The sequence below is a fragment of the Lampetra fluviatilis genome, chromosome 42, assembly GCF_964198595.1.
Source record: "Lampetra fluviatilis chromosome 42, kcLamFluv1.1, whole genome shotgun sequence".
Lineage (NCBI taxonomy): Eukaryota > Metazoa > Chordata > Hyperoartia > Petromyzontiformes > Petromyzontidae > Lampetra > Lampetra fluviatilis.
Genome location: NC_136316.1, coordinates 912887 through 930439, shown reverse-complemented (window position 1 = coordinate 930439; position 17553 = coordinate 912887). Strand labels below are relative to the sequence as shown.

Below are 17553 nucleotides of genomic sequence, written 5' to 3'. Positions count from 1 at the left end.
GCCATGCTGGGTGGGGGTATCCCGGCCGCCATGCTGGGTGGGGGTATCCCGACGGCCATGCTGGGTGGGGGTATCCCGACGGCCATGCTGGGTGGGGGTATCCCGACGGCCATGCTGGGTGGGGGTATCCCGGCGGCCATGCTGGGTGGGGGTATCCCGGCGGCCATGCTGGGTGGGGGTATCCCGGCGGCCATGCTGGGTGGGGGTATCCCGGCGGCCATGCTGGGTGGGGGTATCCCGGCGGCCATGCTGGGTGGGGGTATCCCTGCGACCATGCTGGGTAGGGATCATGGTTGGGGAAACGCAACCAACGGTATTAGTCGAGATGTCCCTTATATTTAAATGTAGGTTGATAACAAATGGTATTGAAAATGTTTAACTTACGTCAATTATGCAAACTACATAATAATTTCACTTGGTGTAGTCAGTTGCCTAATATTTTAACTGAAAATGTTCCTTAGTTGGCATTAAATTAGGTAGTACGAAATTAATGGCATTTCATCTGAAGATGTTTGTTTATGTAACCCAGTGCTTCGCGGCCGGTGTGCCGTTCAGTGGCAGATCCAGCGCCTCCGCCTCTCCATTGGTTGCGCTTGCGCAGGTCGGCAGCGGACAGCTGTCAGCCCCCCACCCACGGCCCTCTCAATGCCCTCGGTCGCACATGCCCCAGTTGAGAAAATAAACAACGACACCCAGACACGCACGGCCACGAAACCACTCGCGTCGTTAGGCAATTGTCACGGATTTTGGCAGCGCCATTCGATCTCCTAATTCTCTAGCGAGATAAGCAAGGGATCATTAATTTATCTCGCAGATACGAGTGTTGTGCCAAGATCGAACAAGCTTGAAAGTGTGCCATGGAGTGTAAACAGTTGAGAAGCAGACATTGTAACCGGCCACGGAACTTGAGTTCAGCTGGGCCTGTTAGGTTCATTGACCCAGAAAAATATGTATGAACCGAGGACATCACCTCCAGTGTACATTACGCTATGGTTTACGAATGTTTGTTTTAACTCACACCGGTAGGTTAAGGAACAATCCTCAACAAAATTTAATTTGAAATATCGCCAAATATTATGGAGACAGGATCCAGAAAATAAGAACGCAGAAAATCAAAAATAAAATGGTTCCATCCATGCCCCCCCTGCTCAACATATCTGCTCCATCTTGGTAAAATAATCTCCAGTCTTAATGATGGCCATCACTTCATCACCATTCACTCCACGAACCCAACTTCACTGCCCACTCGCAAAATCTTTCCTTGACATGGTCTCATCTTGTTTCGGAATTGAAATGGTTCCTAATTCCTCCACGCATTCACCGAAGTCTCCCTTCTCATTTCGCTACCGAATGCGCTCTCGTACCTCCCCTCAAATCTTCCTCCACGCACTCTCCTGCCTCTCCTCTGATTTATTAACAAAATCATTACAATATCGCTCACATTTTTGTGCTAAGTCACCAGGTGAGTACATCGTGGAAACACATAGTTCTTAGCTCGTACACACGTCACACAAACAACACAACTCAATTAAGAACACTTTTAAATGATAGCACAAGGGACATCAGTTCACTGCAAGTCCCGCTACATCTTAAAGCTGAGGAAATCAAAGTAATATTTAACTTCAAACTGTAATTAACACCATTTACACGACAGATAATTTACATTTAATAAGGCATACATTAATACAACACTAAACACAAGCCCACTTCGATAACGAGTATGTCACATTCGTCTGCCACAGGGTGTTATTTGCCATACTTGGTAAGGGTTATCAGGTGTCTTGTCTCTGTGCTTGTACTCCTGTTTGGCAAGGGGACTCACTCCAAATCAATCGAGAAGTATCTTTTCATCAGCTGCGTAATGCTGCGTGGCAACTACCTGGCCTGTCGCTCCACACGAAGCTTCGGGTTTTCTCGGCCACAATTATTCCCTCCCTTCTCTGTGCTTGTGAAACGTGGACACCTTAGAAAGAACATGTGCCGTTTAGAAAATTTTAGGCTGGCCTGCCCACAATCCATCCTGGGTCTAACTAGACTGGACTGTGAGCTCACAGATACTTGAGATCTGGGCAGTCACAGGTGGTGCATCTGTCAATCATCTGAGTCAACCCATAGCACCTGGGTATGTCCTGTAACCTCCTGCCAGCGAGCCATGGACACTTAACGTGGTCTCAAGAGTGTACCTTGCCTGGAACAGGCACCGTGATGTCACCGCAACTTCGTGGAGAACAGCAGTTGTTATTGTGGGTACGTGGGAAGTGGTGGCACAGAGGTTATCGCACTGCACAACTAACCTGGAAACCTGAGTTCGATTTAGGCGGACATGTATGGTGCTGATCCCACCACCATCTCCTATGCAGTGCTGGCCCAAATAGCTGCTCGCAAGCAACACTTGCCTTAACAGTCTTTGTTTTTAGAGTGTGCACATGTGTGTGCATGTGTGTAAGCATGCGTGTCTCATCGACAAATGGAGCAGAGGCTGGTGCAATCAATAACAGATTAAAACAAAGGCCATGGTCGTGTACATATGAAGGTAACATTACCGACCACAGAATCCTGCATATAAAGGTAACACCATGCAGTCGTGAGCAAGATCAGGGCTCAGCCTGGAACAATCGCTTAGCTCGGTCACGTGCGATACACGGTGGGTCAAGTGCGATACACGGCGGGCCGCGCCAGGGTGGGTGGTGCGGCCAGGGCTTGCGCGGCCAGACGGCGCCGCAGCTCCCGCACGTCCCCCAGCAGATCACGGTCCGCACGCCCAAGGGACGGCAGCCCCGTGTGTGGCCTCACTGCATGGGCACATGTGGGGACACGGGGATCCACACACACACGGGCACACGTAGGGACACGGGGACCCACACATACACACACACACGTGGGGACACGGGGCACCCGCGCACACACACACACAAGGATAAATACACACGGGCACATGGACAACAACAAAACAAATACACGCACACACATCGGCGCACAGAGATGCACAAGCACAGGCCCGCGCACAGACAAACATGGGCACACATGGGCAGTTCCACAAATTAGGAGACCTCAGTAAAAATTTACAATGGTCCTACGTATGATTGTAATTTTAAAGGGAATGATATACTATCAATTTCATCCAATGTCAATTATGGATTTTTTTTTATTGTCTCCATTCTGGCCAGTGCGAGTTGGCAAAGGGGGGAGGGCAGGACTGGTTTTGATATCACTTGGCACTGATGTTAGCTGTAGCTAGAATAAAACTTGGGTTTCTGGGTTGATCATGTAGCTTGCTAACCAATGTAACGCCATTACACCCCCAATGATCTAATTTTAGAAAAAAAAATGGGGTGGAACAGTGGTTAACCGCAGTGAGCAATGAACCCATCGACCTGAGTTTGATTCCCAGCCATGGCTAACATCAGTGGCGAGTAATTTCTGAAGCAGTGCTGGGGTTCCCCGCACCTCCATCAACATACACTGACCAGTGTGAAGTACGGTCAAACAATCCCCATGACTGTCATGGAGGCCTTCATCCGGCCGCGGATTGGCAAATGGGCTGCGAATGAACTATGGAATTAGTCAGTGGCGGTTTGCGTACACACAGACACGTGTGCTCATCATCAGTAACGAGCGAACGGTGACGTCGCATACACACTCTGTGGGTGGGCGGCATCCGATCTGGAGGGGTCGTTGAGGCACGTGGGCGGCCGGTTGGGCGATGGCAAGTGCTTGTCCCACAGAGACTCGCTCGTTGCAACCCGGCGTTCGACATCGCCCAGGTAATCTGCACGACACCACCGGGATTGTGAGATCGGAGTGTTCCTGTCCAGCTGCTCTAGAGGAGGATAACTTCTATCCATATTTTGCCAGCGGGCCACGTTACATAAACATCACAGGTCACATGTACAGACGTCATGACGTCACATGGCACTGTGACATCATAACGCCCGTTACATGTGATCACCACTTGTACCTCTTCAAATTTTTCACCTCATGTTTATCAATCTTTTATGTCAGTAATATTTATATTTTTTCAAGCTCTCTCAGCAGTTTTGTTTGTCTATTATTCATCTCATTATTCTCCATCTCTTCATCGAGTCGTATCTCCAAAACCTCCGAGGGTCAGATGTGGCTCGTGGGCCGCCAGTTGAAGAGCCCTGCTATACAGGACGTCTCTTATCCCAGCAGAACGGCCACATCCGCCATACCCTCCGCAGTAAGAAGACAGAGGTCCTGGTGCCCACAGCTGTGGAGCCAGTTGGCTATAGCCGGCCACCGAGGACGCTCACCCATGGGATGGTCGGTGCTCTCTTCATCCACCAGGAGAGCATCACGAGGGCCCAGCTGGGCCACGTGGTCATGCGAGGGAGGTTCTACCTCCAGGATTTCCCAGCGCCTCCTCACCTCCTCCCACTGCACCCCACAGACCAGGACACGCAGAGCATTGGTGACACCAAAGCAACGACGCGGCGAGCTCCCAAAACAACAGGCGAGCTCCCAAAGCAAGTCGCTGGCAGCTTTTTCAAATCACGTGTACGTTCTTGGCACATGGAGCGAAACGCCGGGACATCGCGCCGAACAACGCGTTGTACAACCAAAACACACACTGGAGAGCTGCTGCACAGCACAACCGCGCAAACCTCGGCGGCGGTGTGAACAGCATGACACACGGTGGCTCCGGGAGCTGGGCTCACCCGGTTGTTGTGCAGCGCTTGCGCGGCGTCCAGCAGCTGCCTCTGCTCGTGCCTCACCGCGCGCTCTCCCTGCTCCACCAGCGCGGCCCTCGCCTCCTCCCGCGCAGCGCCCTGGGCGGCACGGCTCGCCAGCGCCCCTCGCCACGCGCCGTCCTGCGCCAGCCCGCTCGCCGTCGCCAGGCTCGTGTGCACAGCCTGCTACAATTATGCGTTGTACATCGTCTAAACACGCCGCATCTCAAGACGCTGTGCGGAAAAGGTGGAAATGTATGCCCTAGAGAGAGGCACGGGCCTCTACGTGAAACTGTGGGTTTCTTTGTAAATATATTTCTATGTAGGTCTATGTAGGTCTGTGGGTCTTGATGCGAGTCTGTGTAAGTGCATGGGTCTGCATGTCGTAGCAGTATCCAGAAGCAGTCGGCACATATTACTCATAAAAACATTCATGGGCAGTCAAGCCTGGACTTGACCGGAGGCAACGATTCGACAGCACAGATGGCTGGAGTGAATGGAGTTCCTGACGATGGAGCAGCAAAGGAGAATGAGACATCAAGGAATTCAACGCAAGAACACTGCAATGGGTTTGATGATAATTATTTATGGTGTGGTAATACGTGGGCACCCCACCTGTCCGGTCGATGTGTTTTTCTCCAAATCAATCGCCGTGCGGCTTCGAGTCAGCGTCTCGTCGACGCCTTCTTCCCCTGCCCGCCGGCGGTGCATGTCCAGTTCACCACGCACCAGCATGTCCACTGCCTCGTGTTCTTTGGCCAGGTCCTGAGGACCAAGAATACACACGCCGCATGTGAAGCGTGCAGGCCAACGACCAACTGCTCCAGACAGAGCTCTACAGGGACACGAAAAGTCTTCAATAATATCTCCATCGGCGATGTCTGACACCTTAATTAAGCAAGACCCGGTTGGCTGTCGTGTTTCTGGTCAACGGGCATTGTTGTCAATAATCAAATCACTCACCAGCTCAAAGAGCCGCCGCTGGGTCTCCAGCTCCAAGCGCCGCACCTCCACCTCCTGGATGGCCGCCTCGGTCTCCTGGTCTCGCAGCCGCGTCTGAAACGCAGGGCAGTACCAATGGTGGCGTGAACAGGTGGGGGAGGTTGGGGAGGGGCCCATGGGGAAACGATGGGGTGGGTGACTCATGAGATAGGGAACCCAGTGGTGTAGGGGACCCAGTGGAGTAGGGGTCACATGGGGTAGTGACAGGGTAGGGGACACAGTGGGGTAGGGAAGCCATGAGATAGGAGATATGGGGTAGTGGACCCAGTGGAGTAGGGCACCAGTGAGGAAGGGGGGGGGGTCCCACAGGGTAGAGATGGGGTAGGGGTCCCCAGGCCCAGGGGTGACAGCAGTGCGCACCGTGTGCTCGATGTGGTGGTCGAGCGTGGCGAGATCGGTGCGGCGCTTCGCCAGCTGCTGCTGCTCGTGGCGCCGGCGCGTTGCGTCCAGCATGGCCAGCTCCTTCACACGCAGCTCGCGCCGCATCGCCACCAGCCTGCGCCGACACGGGGCGCGCGCACCACGCAGCTCAGCACCGCGCCCGCAGAGCCCCCGTGGCCTCCACACGCCGAGTTGCGAGCGTGTGTGGGTCCCCAAGAATGTTCAGGGGTCACGTGGAGACACTTTGGGGTGAGGCACTGACCACGTAAGGACACCTTTGCTAAAATAATTAATGAAAGGGCTGCTTGCGCACTGGCGGACTCGGAGAAAGCACGGGATTGGATGAGGACGTGGAAGAGAGAGATTTGTGGGACAGGCGAGGGAGGGAGAAGAAACCAAGGGACAGGATTGTTGGAGAGGAGTGGGAGATTTGAGGAACCTTCAAGAAAGTTTTAGAACGAGGAGGTTATAAAAATGGTCGTGTTACGCATGCTGGGGTTTTTTTGGGAGAATCGGATAGTAAGCTTCCACGAGTGCGCTGTGAGTTGGAACAATAAAAGTTCCCTGACCAAAGACGACTCGTCTGCGGTGTGTGAGTATATTGGTTTGATCATGTGTGTACATGTGCAAGTGTGTAGGTGCTTGTGTTCATGTGGGAGTGTGAGCGTGTAAAAGTGTGCATGCTATATTTGTGTATGTGAGTAACTGTGTAAGTGGATAGGTGTTGGTGTGTATGTATGTGTGAGTTTGTGTGTTTATAGGTGCTCAACCTTCATTACGTGCTCATTAACAGCACTTGCTACAAAAGTATATTAAGGCTATACGTGAGATCTTTGTCTGTGTATACGTATAGGATTGAATTAATTATATTAGTGTTTGTGTAATTGCATGTGTGAGCATGTGTGATTGTGTAAGTTAATATTTGTGAATGCTTGCATGCTTGCATATGTGAATATGTGCGAGTTAGCAAGTCGGAGTGCCTCGGTATATTTGTGCGAGTACGTGTATATGTATACGTGCAGGTGTGAGCGTGCGTATCTGAGTGCGAGGCCAAGGGAGCAGTCACCGTGCCCGCTGCTCCACCAGACGCTGCTCCTCAAGCTGCAGCTGCTTGCGCTTTCCCTCCTCGGCGAGCACCAGCTCCGCCTGCTGCTGGCTCCAGGCCTCGTCCGCGGCACGGCGACGCTCCGCCTCCCCCGCCAGCTCGTGCAGAACCTGCCTGGTGGCGGCGAATCGAGCACACGTCACTCCGTCGCCCACATAGTCATCGTGACGGTAACTACCAGGCAATCGTCACTCAAATCACCGCCACAACCATCACAAGGCACCTCCCTCCACCTCCTCCGCCAGTTCGCGGAGAGCATGCGCCGGCCAGAGCGACTTGCATATACGTCACCGAGTCACCCACGCAATCACCGCCCACAGTCATCCTTAAAACCACCACTCATTATGACATTCACCCCCACAATCATACCCAATCACCCCCACTAATGGTGCTTCACAAAAGTAACAACTGTATGTGTGAATACCAGCTATACAACACTGCTTTGTGACTAAAACTGTGAATAAAACTGTCAAGAGAATCGCCACCGACTGAGGTTCCTGCCAACACCGTGAAGCTCTTGCCCATCTCATCGTGGCTACCACCTATAAAATGACGGTGGCTGGAGATGGGGGGAGACGGAGGAGATGGAGGTGACTCACTTCTCCCGCAAGTACTCCAGCTCCTGAGCGCAGATGCGGTCGCGCTCCCGAGCGTGGAACTGCACCACGCTCTCGGGGTACTTGTTGAACACTGGGTAGAGGCCGCGCGGGAGCGGCTGGAACTGCTCCTCGGCGGCGGGGCCTGGCTGCGCGTCCTGGGGTGCCGTGTCCAGCAGCCGCTGGGCCTCGCGCAGCAAGCGCCCAATGTCCACGCCGCCACGGTGGTGGAAGAAGAACTGAGCAGAGGACGGTGACAGGGAGAGCGTGTGCGTGAGAGTGTGTATGTGTGAGTATAGTCTTCATAGGTGCTCACTAACAGCATTTGCCCCAACAGTCTGTTAAGGGTATACGGGGGAGCTTTGTAATGTGTGTCAGTGAGCGAATGCATTGCGCTACAAACCCGGCAGCCATTCGATTCCCGCTCATGGTGAATATTTTAACTGGTCCTGGGCCTCCCCTAGGTCGATTCAACCTCAAAATGTAAACATCAAAGGCGACCGGGCATGGTGCTGGCTACCCAAGCCCTCCTATGGCATACTTGCCTTTATAGGTGCTCGCTAACAGCACTCGCCTCAATAAAATATAATCTGTTATAGGGTGGATCTTTGTCTTTTGAGCGAGTGTGAGAGGGTGAGTGCGTATCGCGTGTGAACGTGCGAGCGTGCACGTGTCCGTCCGCACGCGTGAAAATGAGTGCACGAGCGCGCGAGTGTGAGCACGCTTGTCGTGGTGCGAGAGCGAGCGAGCAACCCTTCACCTGGAAGTCCTCGAGCTGCGTGAGGCGGAGCAGGGCCCCGCGTGCGCAGGACGAGAAGGCGGCGGCAACAGCCGGCAGGAAGGCGGGTGGCCGCGAGAGCACCCAGTCGAAGAGCCGCAGCCACTCGTCCCTCGTGAGCACCTCCGAGAAGAGCGTCTCCAGCAGCGGCCATGCGTACACCTACCGAACAACGATCCCCCGTATAGCCTTGGACAGACCTTTGAGGTGAAGTGCTTTTACGTATGTATGTTGAACTTCTTTTGCACCGTACGCAGCCAACCGTGCTAATCGGAGGTGCATGTTAGTGAGCGCTTACAAAGATTGGCAAGGCATAAGAGGGGGAGGGTGGCCAGCACCACATCCGGCTGCCTTTGTCCCCCAAAATGCTGATATTTACAAACTGCGCCAGGTACTCATTTGAGGCCGAGTTGACCAAGGGAAGGCTCAGGATTAGTTCAGATATTCGTCACCAATGTTCGCCGTGAGCGCGAACAGGACTCGGGTTGCCAGGTCCATCGAGCAGTGCGCTAACCGCTGCGACACTGCTACTCCTCACCTACCACACACGCTCGCACAAACTCAGCAGACTGCACACACGCAGATTCAAGGGACTGCACGGCCAAGCAAACACAGAACGATGCATCGAGTTACCGATTATTTTTCTCAAAACGCATGCTACAAATATCGCGAGAATTATTTTCTATTTTTACGTGGCAGGGTGTGCCAAACTCCAGTGGTCATGGCCAATCACCACACTACATCTTTCTGCGTTTACCACTTTCCTCCTTCCATTGAAATACTAACTCATTCCACGCTGCACACACCCGATAATTGTTACACACGTCCCACATAACGCGCCAAGCGATCAATGCTGTCTGCGTCACGTGCAACACGTGCATGCATGCACTGGAGATGCGAACGCACATGCGCACACTTGATTTGAATCAGCTTTATTAACACAGACAGTGATGACGTTTGCACCTGCGCGGTGACTCCGTGGTCCACGAAGTGCTGCAGCAGCTGGTGGTCGTGGTGCGCCAGTGCGTTCTCCACGCACGCCAGCACGTTCAGAGGGGGGTTCGGGAAATACTCAAACCAGCGGCTGCACCAGTTCACTGCAGCGCGCCACGGTGCGACACAAAGACAAAGATCCTCCGTGTAGCCTTTAACAGACTGTTGGGGCAAGGGTGATTTGTGAGCACCTTTGAAGGCCAGCAAGGCACATGAGATGGGTGGGTGGTAACTGATTGGCTATGTTAATTGTGTGACTGGGTATCTGGGTAACTGAATGGCTGGTGAACGATGTGACAGGGTGGCTGGCTTGCTAAAATAACGTCTGTTTGTGCAACTGCATGAAATGTCGTTATCTCACCGAGCACTGTGGCGAGGACCTCAAAGCAAACGAGCTGGTTGTTCTGGAAGAGCTTGACGAAGGGAAAAGCGAGGAGAGGGAGGAACTCCGTTTCTCCAAAAATGGGCGCCCAGTGCGCCAGTGCCGACAGGGTCCTGCTCACAGATACAAACACAGATCCCCCATGTAGCCTTTAACAGACTGTCAGGGCAAGTGCTGTAAGCGAGCACCTATGAAGGCCGGTACAGCAGATGAGGGGGTGGGTGGTCAGCACCACGCCCTCGTGGTGATTTTGACACACCACACCAGAAACTGTACTCATTTGTGGCTGAGTCGACCAAGCAGAGGCCATGAGTGGGAATCGAACTGGGATCGCCACGTTCATAACGCACGTAATGAACGCATGCACATGAGTGAACCCGCTAGATTCCGCCTTCTGAAGATCATCAGCATTGTGCAGCTACACTCAAATAACATGCTCATACACACCAGGTGTGAATCCATAGCTGGGACCACAACCACTATGGTTGTACCAGCAGTGTAAAACACAGCACAGACAAAGTTCATGTGCCTAGTCCCCTGGTATTAATCTACCACTCTACCAGTCAGTCATGAGGTGGAGCGGTGGTAGACTGGCGAGCCCACTGTGCTATGAACTCGACGACCCACGTTCCATTCCCGGCTGTGGCTAACATCAGTGGAGAGTAACGTTTTATCTTAACTGGTCCTGTGAATGACAGTAAATGTAAGCCAGTCATAATCCCAACATGCGTGCCGCTGTTTGCCACCGGCGGGTGGGACGCACCTCTGCAGGCCGCGCAGCAGCTTATGCGAGCGCACGGGGTAGTGCCGGTGCAGGGCGCCGTACGCGGGGTGCGTGCCCTTCTCCACCAGCGCGTTGTACACATCATGGTTCTCCGGCAGCCGCAGCAGCGCACGCCAGATGAACAACCTGCGCCGGCAACACCGACAAAAGCATCATCATTACGAGCACCTCATCCAGCAGGCGACTGACAAAGGACTCGATGCGATGTCTCAAGACACACAAAATCATGTTAAATACAACTGATATTTCGAACGAGTTGATAACGTAAAAAATAATGCAGAGCACAGATAATGAATAACAATAAAGGGCAGAGGTAACAACCCTGACCTGTACTTAGCCGGGTACTCCCCGAATCCCTTGAGCAGTGCAAGCAGGCGCCTCCGATCCAGCACTTCCTCCCCCTGCCCCTCCACCTGCTCCTCCCCATGCTGGTGCCCACCTCCTCCTCGTTCCATCCGCGTGCCCACGGCCTCCCCACGTACCCGGGAGGGCCGCCGCACTTTCCCCGAGCCGACGCGCCGTGTAGGAGGGGCGTCACCGGCGGGCGTCACCTTTCCGCGCGACTTCGATTCCTGCACCACCCTGACGAGTGACAGAGGCGGCTGCACGCAGATAGAACCGAGATGGCGCCGTCAGCCGATGCCCCACCTGTCCATCCACCCTGCTCACCACTAGGGTTGCCACGATGTCGTTTTTCCAATGCGATGCTTTTCCGGGTTGCACCGCGTGTTGCCCAGGGTGATGTCTCATATTTCAGTGCATGTACTGGGAGCTCCTTATAGAACGGGACTAAAGTATTCAGTTCCAGGTTGTACTGTGTTTTGGAACCAGCAGGACAATACCGGGTTCATCTTTGTTAGGAATCATCAGCACATAATTGCTTACTACTACGGCCGCCTTGTGCCACAGGAGCTTTACGTGGAGAAGCCCTTGCTTCTCCATGTAAAGCGAGGGACAGTTTATAATGCTTTCCATAATTGACGAGAAACTCATCAGTTACATCGTGCATGCTGCTGTATAAGTTAATAAGGCCACAATTATCCATAACAGGTTTTTTTTGGGTTACATCACGTAAATATAAATGTGTCGTTAAAACCACCACCACCCAATTAGGAAGGTTTGTCACGTAAACAGAACATACTAATTCGTTACTAGTACAGCACACCAGTGTGTTGGAGAGTAAATCCACAACATTTACAATCTGAGTACATTTTGCCAATAATGACAACTAGCATCTTCAGGCAACAGGCAGATTTGTGGAGAAATCCTCCTTTTTAATTCTAAAACCTATATTGTGCATAATTATTGGTCGCGAAAGCCTATGTGTTAAAAACGCCATAATTGTGAGTCCTGGTGGACTGAAACAAGGTTGATACATGCATGCAACATGGCTTTGTATGTCATGTGACATGCAAGGCATGGTGGGAGGACTGAACCAGGGGTTACGATCACACCTTTTGCCGTCTAGAAGTAACATTGTGGATGTAGTTTTACACGTGGGAGTGGAGGGCTATGAATCCGGCGTTCAGCCACGGTCAACATCAGTAGTGGGTGATATCTGAACCAGTCCTGGGTGCTTCATCAACGCGCACCGACCAGGATTGTAAAGCACAGTCAAAGCAAACTGTCAAAACTGATACCGTGGGAAGGCCTTCATCCAGCAGTGCATTGACAAAGGGCTGCACTCGTACCATCACTCTTGTTTCCACACTGCACGCAATTTTCTGTCCGATGAGTGTCTCATCGTTTACAAGGACTGTTAGAATTCGGTTATCGTCACGCCCTGTGTGTGTGTGTGTGCGTCTCCTGTGAGCCCGCGTCCACGTGCCTGCTTGAGCGCGTGGGTTAGCGCCGCGATGCTGTACAGGGTCATTGCGCCGTCCTCGCCGAGTCCCAGCACGTTCCGGCCTGCCGGGCACACCACCAGCGAGCTCAGGGCGCCATCCCCACCGCCGCTGCCACTGCCCAGCGAGAAGAGCAGCTGCGTCGTCCCTACGTGCACGAAGCGTGCCACACCGTCCTGCGCCAGCACGCCCAGCACCTGCCGGGTGGGAGGGGGGTGAGCCACAAGGAGAAGGAGTCTCGGTGAAAAATTCGCTTCCAAAAAAATTTCCCTCCAAAGCGTGGCAAGTCGCTCCTCCTCCTGTGCTTCTGCGGGTCTCGTGTGCCCCACCTGGTTGGCCCCGCCGTCGAAAGCGTCGCTCAAGTAGTGCAGTTGGCGCACGGCGCGCACCGCTGGGGGCATCTGCAGCACGGAGACGAGACGGCGCGGCTCCAGCGCCCACACGTGCACGCAGCCTGAGCGGCCCCCGCATGCCAGCGTCCGCCCGTCCCTGCGAGCACAGCAGCGTCAGTTTCGTTTTCGAAATCATTCGGCAACAAAGTGATTCATATTTTAGATGATAACGAGTGGGTGAAAATCATCAAGCGTGACGATGACCAGACAAAATTAACAAGGCTGAACGAATACGCAGATTAAGATAATTTAGTTCAACACGTAGGCTTTAGCGACCAATATAATGCATAATACAGGTTTTGTGGGTTATATCGCGTAAATATACATGTCGTTAAACCCGCCACCACCCGACACAGCCAATAAGTAAGGTTTGTCACGTAAATGTTGTTGCTTTGCTCTTCAACACACCGATGTGCTGCACTAGTAACGAATTCGCATGTTCTTTTTACGTCACAAACCTTACTAATTGGTTGTGTCGGTTCGACGGTAAAGTGGGGGAAGGGGGGTTGGCGTGGTAACCTCGTGGCCGCAAAGACACGGTAGGCGAGTCGCGCGCTCGTGGGGGGCACTGGGAGCTGGAAGCGGCAGTCGAGCGAGTCGCCGTCCCAGCCTAACACGGAGCCGTTCTTCAAACAGCTGACGATGGTGTTGCTCATCGGCAGGAAGAACACCTGGCGCGGCGTCACACGCACACAAGCACATGCTCACGAAGGCGACGGGGGTTACAGTGGCCTGGCGCGGTTGGCATGGGCCCTGGTGCAAGGAATGATGAGAACGTTGATGATGATTCTTTCCATCTAACTCCATTTATTCGAAGGTGTATTCCCATTTTACTTGAGCAGTTGGAATCAGAGGTCCCTTGATGTTGTAAACAGTAGCATAACATGGTTGGCATGGGTCCTGGTGAAATAAATTGAATGGACCCTTCCCCATCCCATTTCCCTTCATCTTAATACGGTCTGTATGTATATATGTTGAACTTCTTTCGCACAATACGTAGCCAAATGTATCAGTCTCGTTTGTTCTATCACATTCAATGAGACCATTAACATAGAGAGGACAACAATCAGCTCCCACACACACAGTTTTCTACTTGTATTGTGAGCAAAAGGATTGATATTTGATCCACAAATCATTACAAGCCTGGGCTGCAGGGTGTAGTCCGAGGCTACGAGGTGACGTTAGCGCTACCTTCTGCAAGGTGTCATTATTGTTGAGGGTGAGGCGCCGGCGCCGCTGGAAGGTGTCGAGGTCCCAGAGCTGGGCGGTGTCTCCGGACGTGGTGAGCGCCAGCCGCCCGGATGCGTGCACCGAGATGCAACTCACCGCCGAGTTGTGCCCGCGCATCCAGCTCACCAGCTCGCTCGTCTCTTGAATGCGCGCATGCGTTTACACAAACGCATCGCTTTCACGCATCGGTTTTCGCAGGCACTAGTAATCCAATACTTCTTTGCCCTTGACACAAATTAGCCTCAGCAGAGCGTGGCCATCACAGGAAGTTTCCCACTGGCTATTTGCTGAGATGAGCCAGGACTACACCGTCAAACTCTGGCCTAACAATGTATCGGAATCTGGTGTTGCGTGGGGTTAATAGTATTCGCCGTATGTTGTGTCATTGAGTACTTAGTTGTTCTGCAGTGGGAAAATAATCTGGCTGCTGTATCAGGCTGGCTCGGCACTACCCTGGTGCACCTCGTTTGTATAGTGGAAAAGAGGTACAAGTGTGGTCTTCCAGGTCAAGCCACGTGTTGAGCATTCCATCTCCTGGGCTTTCACCGCCACACACCATCGCGTCTTCAGGAGTTGCAATGAGGGATATTAAGGGTCGTGATCGTGTGAGAATTTCGGAGCAACTGTGTGAAACCCTACGTTATGGACAGCAGAGGGCGGTGCAGTGAAACACTCGTTGTGCTCCCACATCTACGCTCTCCGCCTTTAGCAAAACAGAATAATTAGTTTCGCGAATAATAGTCAAATAACCCCCGTGACCTGCACGGCAGGGGTAGGCCTTCATCCAGCAGTGGATTGACAAAGGCTGTGCGCGAACAGGTACATGTGTGGAAGACTCTCAGTGAAGCTGCTATCCAGTAGGAGGGCTACCCAACACCATATTTGTCAACCCATACGGTTTACCCGTACAGTATTACTCTTACGTAAAAAAAAAACAAAAATCGAAGTAATAATAGAAATAAAATAATAAATCACGACGTTTCGAAGGCAACACAAGTCTCCGTCATCAGGTGGGACCGTCACAGCTAAATTTACTGCATCAAGTATTCTTGTACAGGGAAATTGTGTTTTCAGGTCCATACGGCGTACAGCCGTTTCAAGACGGGAAATTTGTTTTTGTCTATTTGTTCGCGTTTCTCGTTTGTGATGGGACGTTGTAGGATGAACGTTGAGATTTACAAGGGCACGGGGGTAACCAATACGGTCCGAATTGGTCTGTAACAAGGTAGGCACTGATAAGGGGTTGACAGGTATGCGACACTCGGGCGAATGCACGCGGGGACGATGGTGCGGCGCGGCGCTCACCGGCATCGAAGCACTTGATGGAGTAGTCTGACAGCGCCACCAGGAACTCGCTGCGCCGGCGCAGACAGAACGCCAGCGCTGTGCACGCCAGCCCTGTCCGCTGCACCAGGCGGAACCTGCGCACCGCGCGACAAATGTGGCGCCAGGTCATTCACAAAAATCAACGCCAACACGCGACCAAACCCGCTTTACCTCGTCTCTTCTCCCGCTCGTATTCTAATTGTTTTAATGGCATCATGTAACGGGTTGGAGAATTCATCTGGAAACCTCACAGCGCAGTGTGAGCCTTCGTGTTAGAGGATGACCCATGGAAGCAGATACCACAGAGCTGCCTTTGAGAGATCGATTCAAGTAGGGGGTAGCATTTCCCACATGCCCTCCCACGAACAGCAACGTGTCACAAAAACACAAGATGTAATGACGGGTAGTTGTCCGCTCACGAGTTGCGTGCGAGGTCGAGGAGGTAGACGTGGCCCTGGTGGTCACCAGCGACGAAGGCTTCGCCCGTGGAGTCGAACGCGGCGTGGAGGAACCTCACGGTGCGCGAGTGAGAGCCCTCGACCGAGCGCAGCACCCGCAGCACCGACCTGCGCCGCACCACGCAAAGTGGCACGGTGGACAAGGCACGGTGGGGCACACCGCTGCCGGCTACGGCACACCGCTGCCGGCTACGGCACACCGCTGCCGGCTACGGCACACCGCTGCCGGCTACGGCACACCGCTGCCGGCTACGGCACACCGCTGCCGGCTACGGCACACCGCTGCCGGCTACGGCACACCGCTGCCGGCTACGGCACACCGCTGCCGGCTACGGCACACCGCTGCCGGCTACGGCACACCGCTGCCGGCTACGGCACACCGCTGCCGGCTACGGCACACCGCTGCCGGCTACGGCACACCGCTGCCGGCTACGGCACACCGCTGCCGGCTACGGCACACCGCTGCCGGCTACGGCACACCGCTGCCGGCTACGGCACACCGCTGCCGGCTACGGCACACCGCTGCCGGCTACGGCACACCGCTGCCGGCTACGGCACATGCACCAACCTCACACCATCCCATCATCTCACATCTCCTCACCTCACATTTCACACTACTTCATCACCTCACATCCGATCCTCAGCTCAATTACACACCACCTCCTCACCTCACACCATCCCATCTCACACCCCCTCACCTCATATCCGATCCTCAGCTCAATCACACACCACTTCCTCAGCTCACATCAACATCTCCTCATACCACCTCTTTCCTTCACATCTCACCTCACACCTCCTCACAACAAACAGCTTATCACCTCATATCAAGACCTCCTCCTCACACCTGCCTCATACCACCTGTTTACCTCACACCTTCTTGCCTCTACCCCTGATCCTAACCTCGTCTCTCTCTCTCATACAGGGTTGCCACCTTCTCCACAGAGCAAGCCCATACACATTTCTCAGTCACCATTCGGTCAGGTCTCCTGTCAGTGCTGTGCAGCTTTACTGTAATAAAGTTCAACAGAGCAACACCGGTAACCAGATCTCGGTACGACTCGCCCGTCCCACACAGACCCCGGTCTGCCAGGGTCACAGACCCCGGCGTGCCAGGGTCACAGGCCCGCAGGGAGGGCCTCCGACTCACCCGTCCGCAGCCGGGGCCGCTCTCCGGTGCCACAGAAGGCCGCGCTCCCTGTTCCCGAGATCCGCGCTCTGCATGGCGCCTCCTACTCCTCTACTCCTCCTCGTGGGGTCTCTTGCCTTGCTCGCACCTTGTTCTTCTCGTCTTCTTTACCTCGTCCCTGTTATCTCATCATCATCATTCTCCTCATCTCCCTCTCCTCCGTCTGCCCCTCACGTCTCGTTCAGAAGTCGCGCGAAATCTTCAAACGGCGGCGGGACGGAGCAATAAAGTTATTCCGACGTCACGTGAGCGGCGCGATCAATAAAGTTCATTCCATTGCCGAAGTGGGGATAACAGTGTGACAATAAAGTTCATTTTATATTCTAGATTTGAAGCTTTCGTGACTGCAAGGAATCATCATTTTATATTCTTGGTTCTTTCGGTAAGTCACGTAGAAGGGAAATA

General features: G+C 53.4%; 1 protein-coding gene across 2 annotated transcripts; it reads right to left on the bottom strand.

Annotated features, from left to right (window-relative positions):
- Positions 1–1553: 1553 nt before the first annotated feature.
- TBC1D31 (TBC1 domain family member 31) lies at positions 1554–17335 on the bottom strand. Of its 2 annotated transcripts, none has more exons than XM_078875867.1 (21): positions 17110–17335; positions 15924–16070; positions 15484–15599; positions 14140–14318; positions 13468–13619; positions 12886–13045; positions 12541–12753; positions 11040–11314; positions 10692–10838; positions 9908–10041; positions 9517–9650; positions 8536–8715; positions 7779–8014; positions 7141–7293; positions 6054–6189; positions 5655–5747; positions 5307–5456; positions 4680–4877; positions 4275–4398; positions 3641–3769; positions 1554–2792 (listed from the first exon to the last, which is right to left on the bottom strand). In XM_078875867.1, the coding sequence occupies exons 1-21, from the start codon at positions 17181–17183 to the stop codon at positions 2650–2652; spliced, it is 3273 nt and encodes a 1090-aa protein (XP_078731993.1). In that variant the 5' UTR covers positions 17184–17335; the 3' UTR covers positions 1554–2649. The 2 variants fall into 2 exon arrangements, with proteins under 2 accessions (XP_078731993.1, XP_078731994.1); XM_078875868.1 differs by having other exon boundaries at positions 4680–4874.
- Between the last annotated feature and the right edge of the window lie 218 nt (positions 17336–17553).

Bases quoted from the DNA above. Each gene is read 5' to 3' on its own strand.
- TBC1D31 (XM_078875867.1), bottom strand. From the start codon at position 17,183: ATGCAGAGCGCGGATCTCGGGAACAGGGAGCGCGGCCTTCTGTGGCAC. The intron at 14,319-15,483 runs GTGAGCGCCGCG...CGCGCATTCAAG, and splicing joins CATCAAGTGCTTCGATGCCG to AGACGAGCGAGCTGGTGAGC. The intron at 8,716-9,516 runs GTGCAAACGTCA...GTTGTTCGGTAG, and splicing joins ACCACGGAGTCACCGCGCAG to GTGTACGCATGGCCGCTGCT.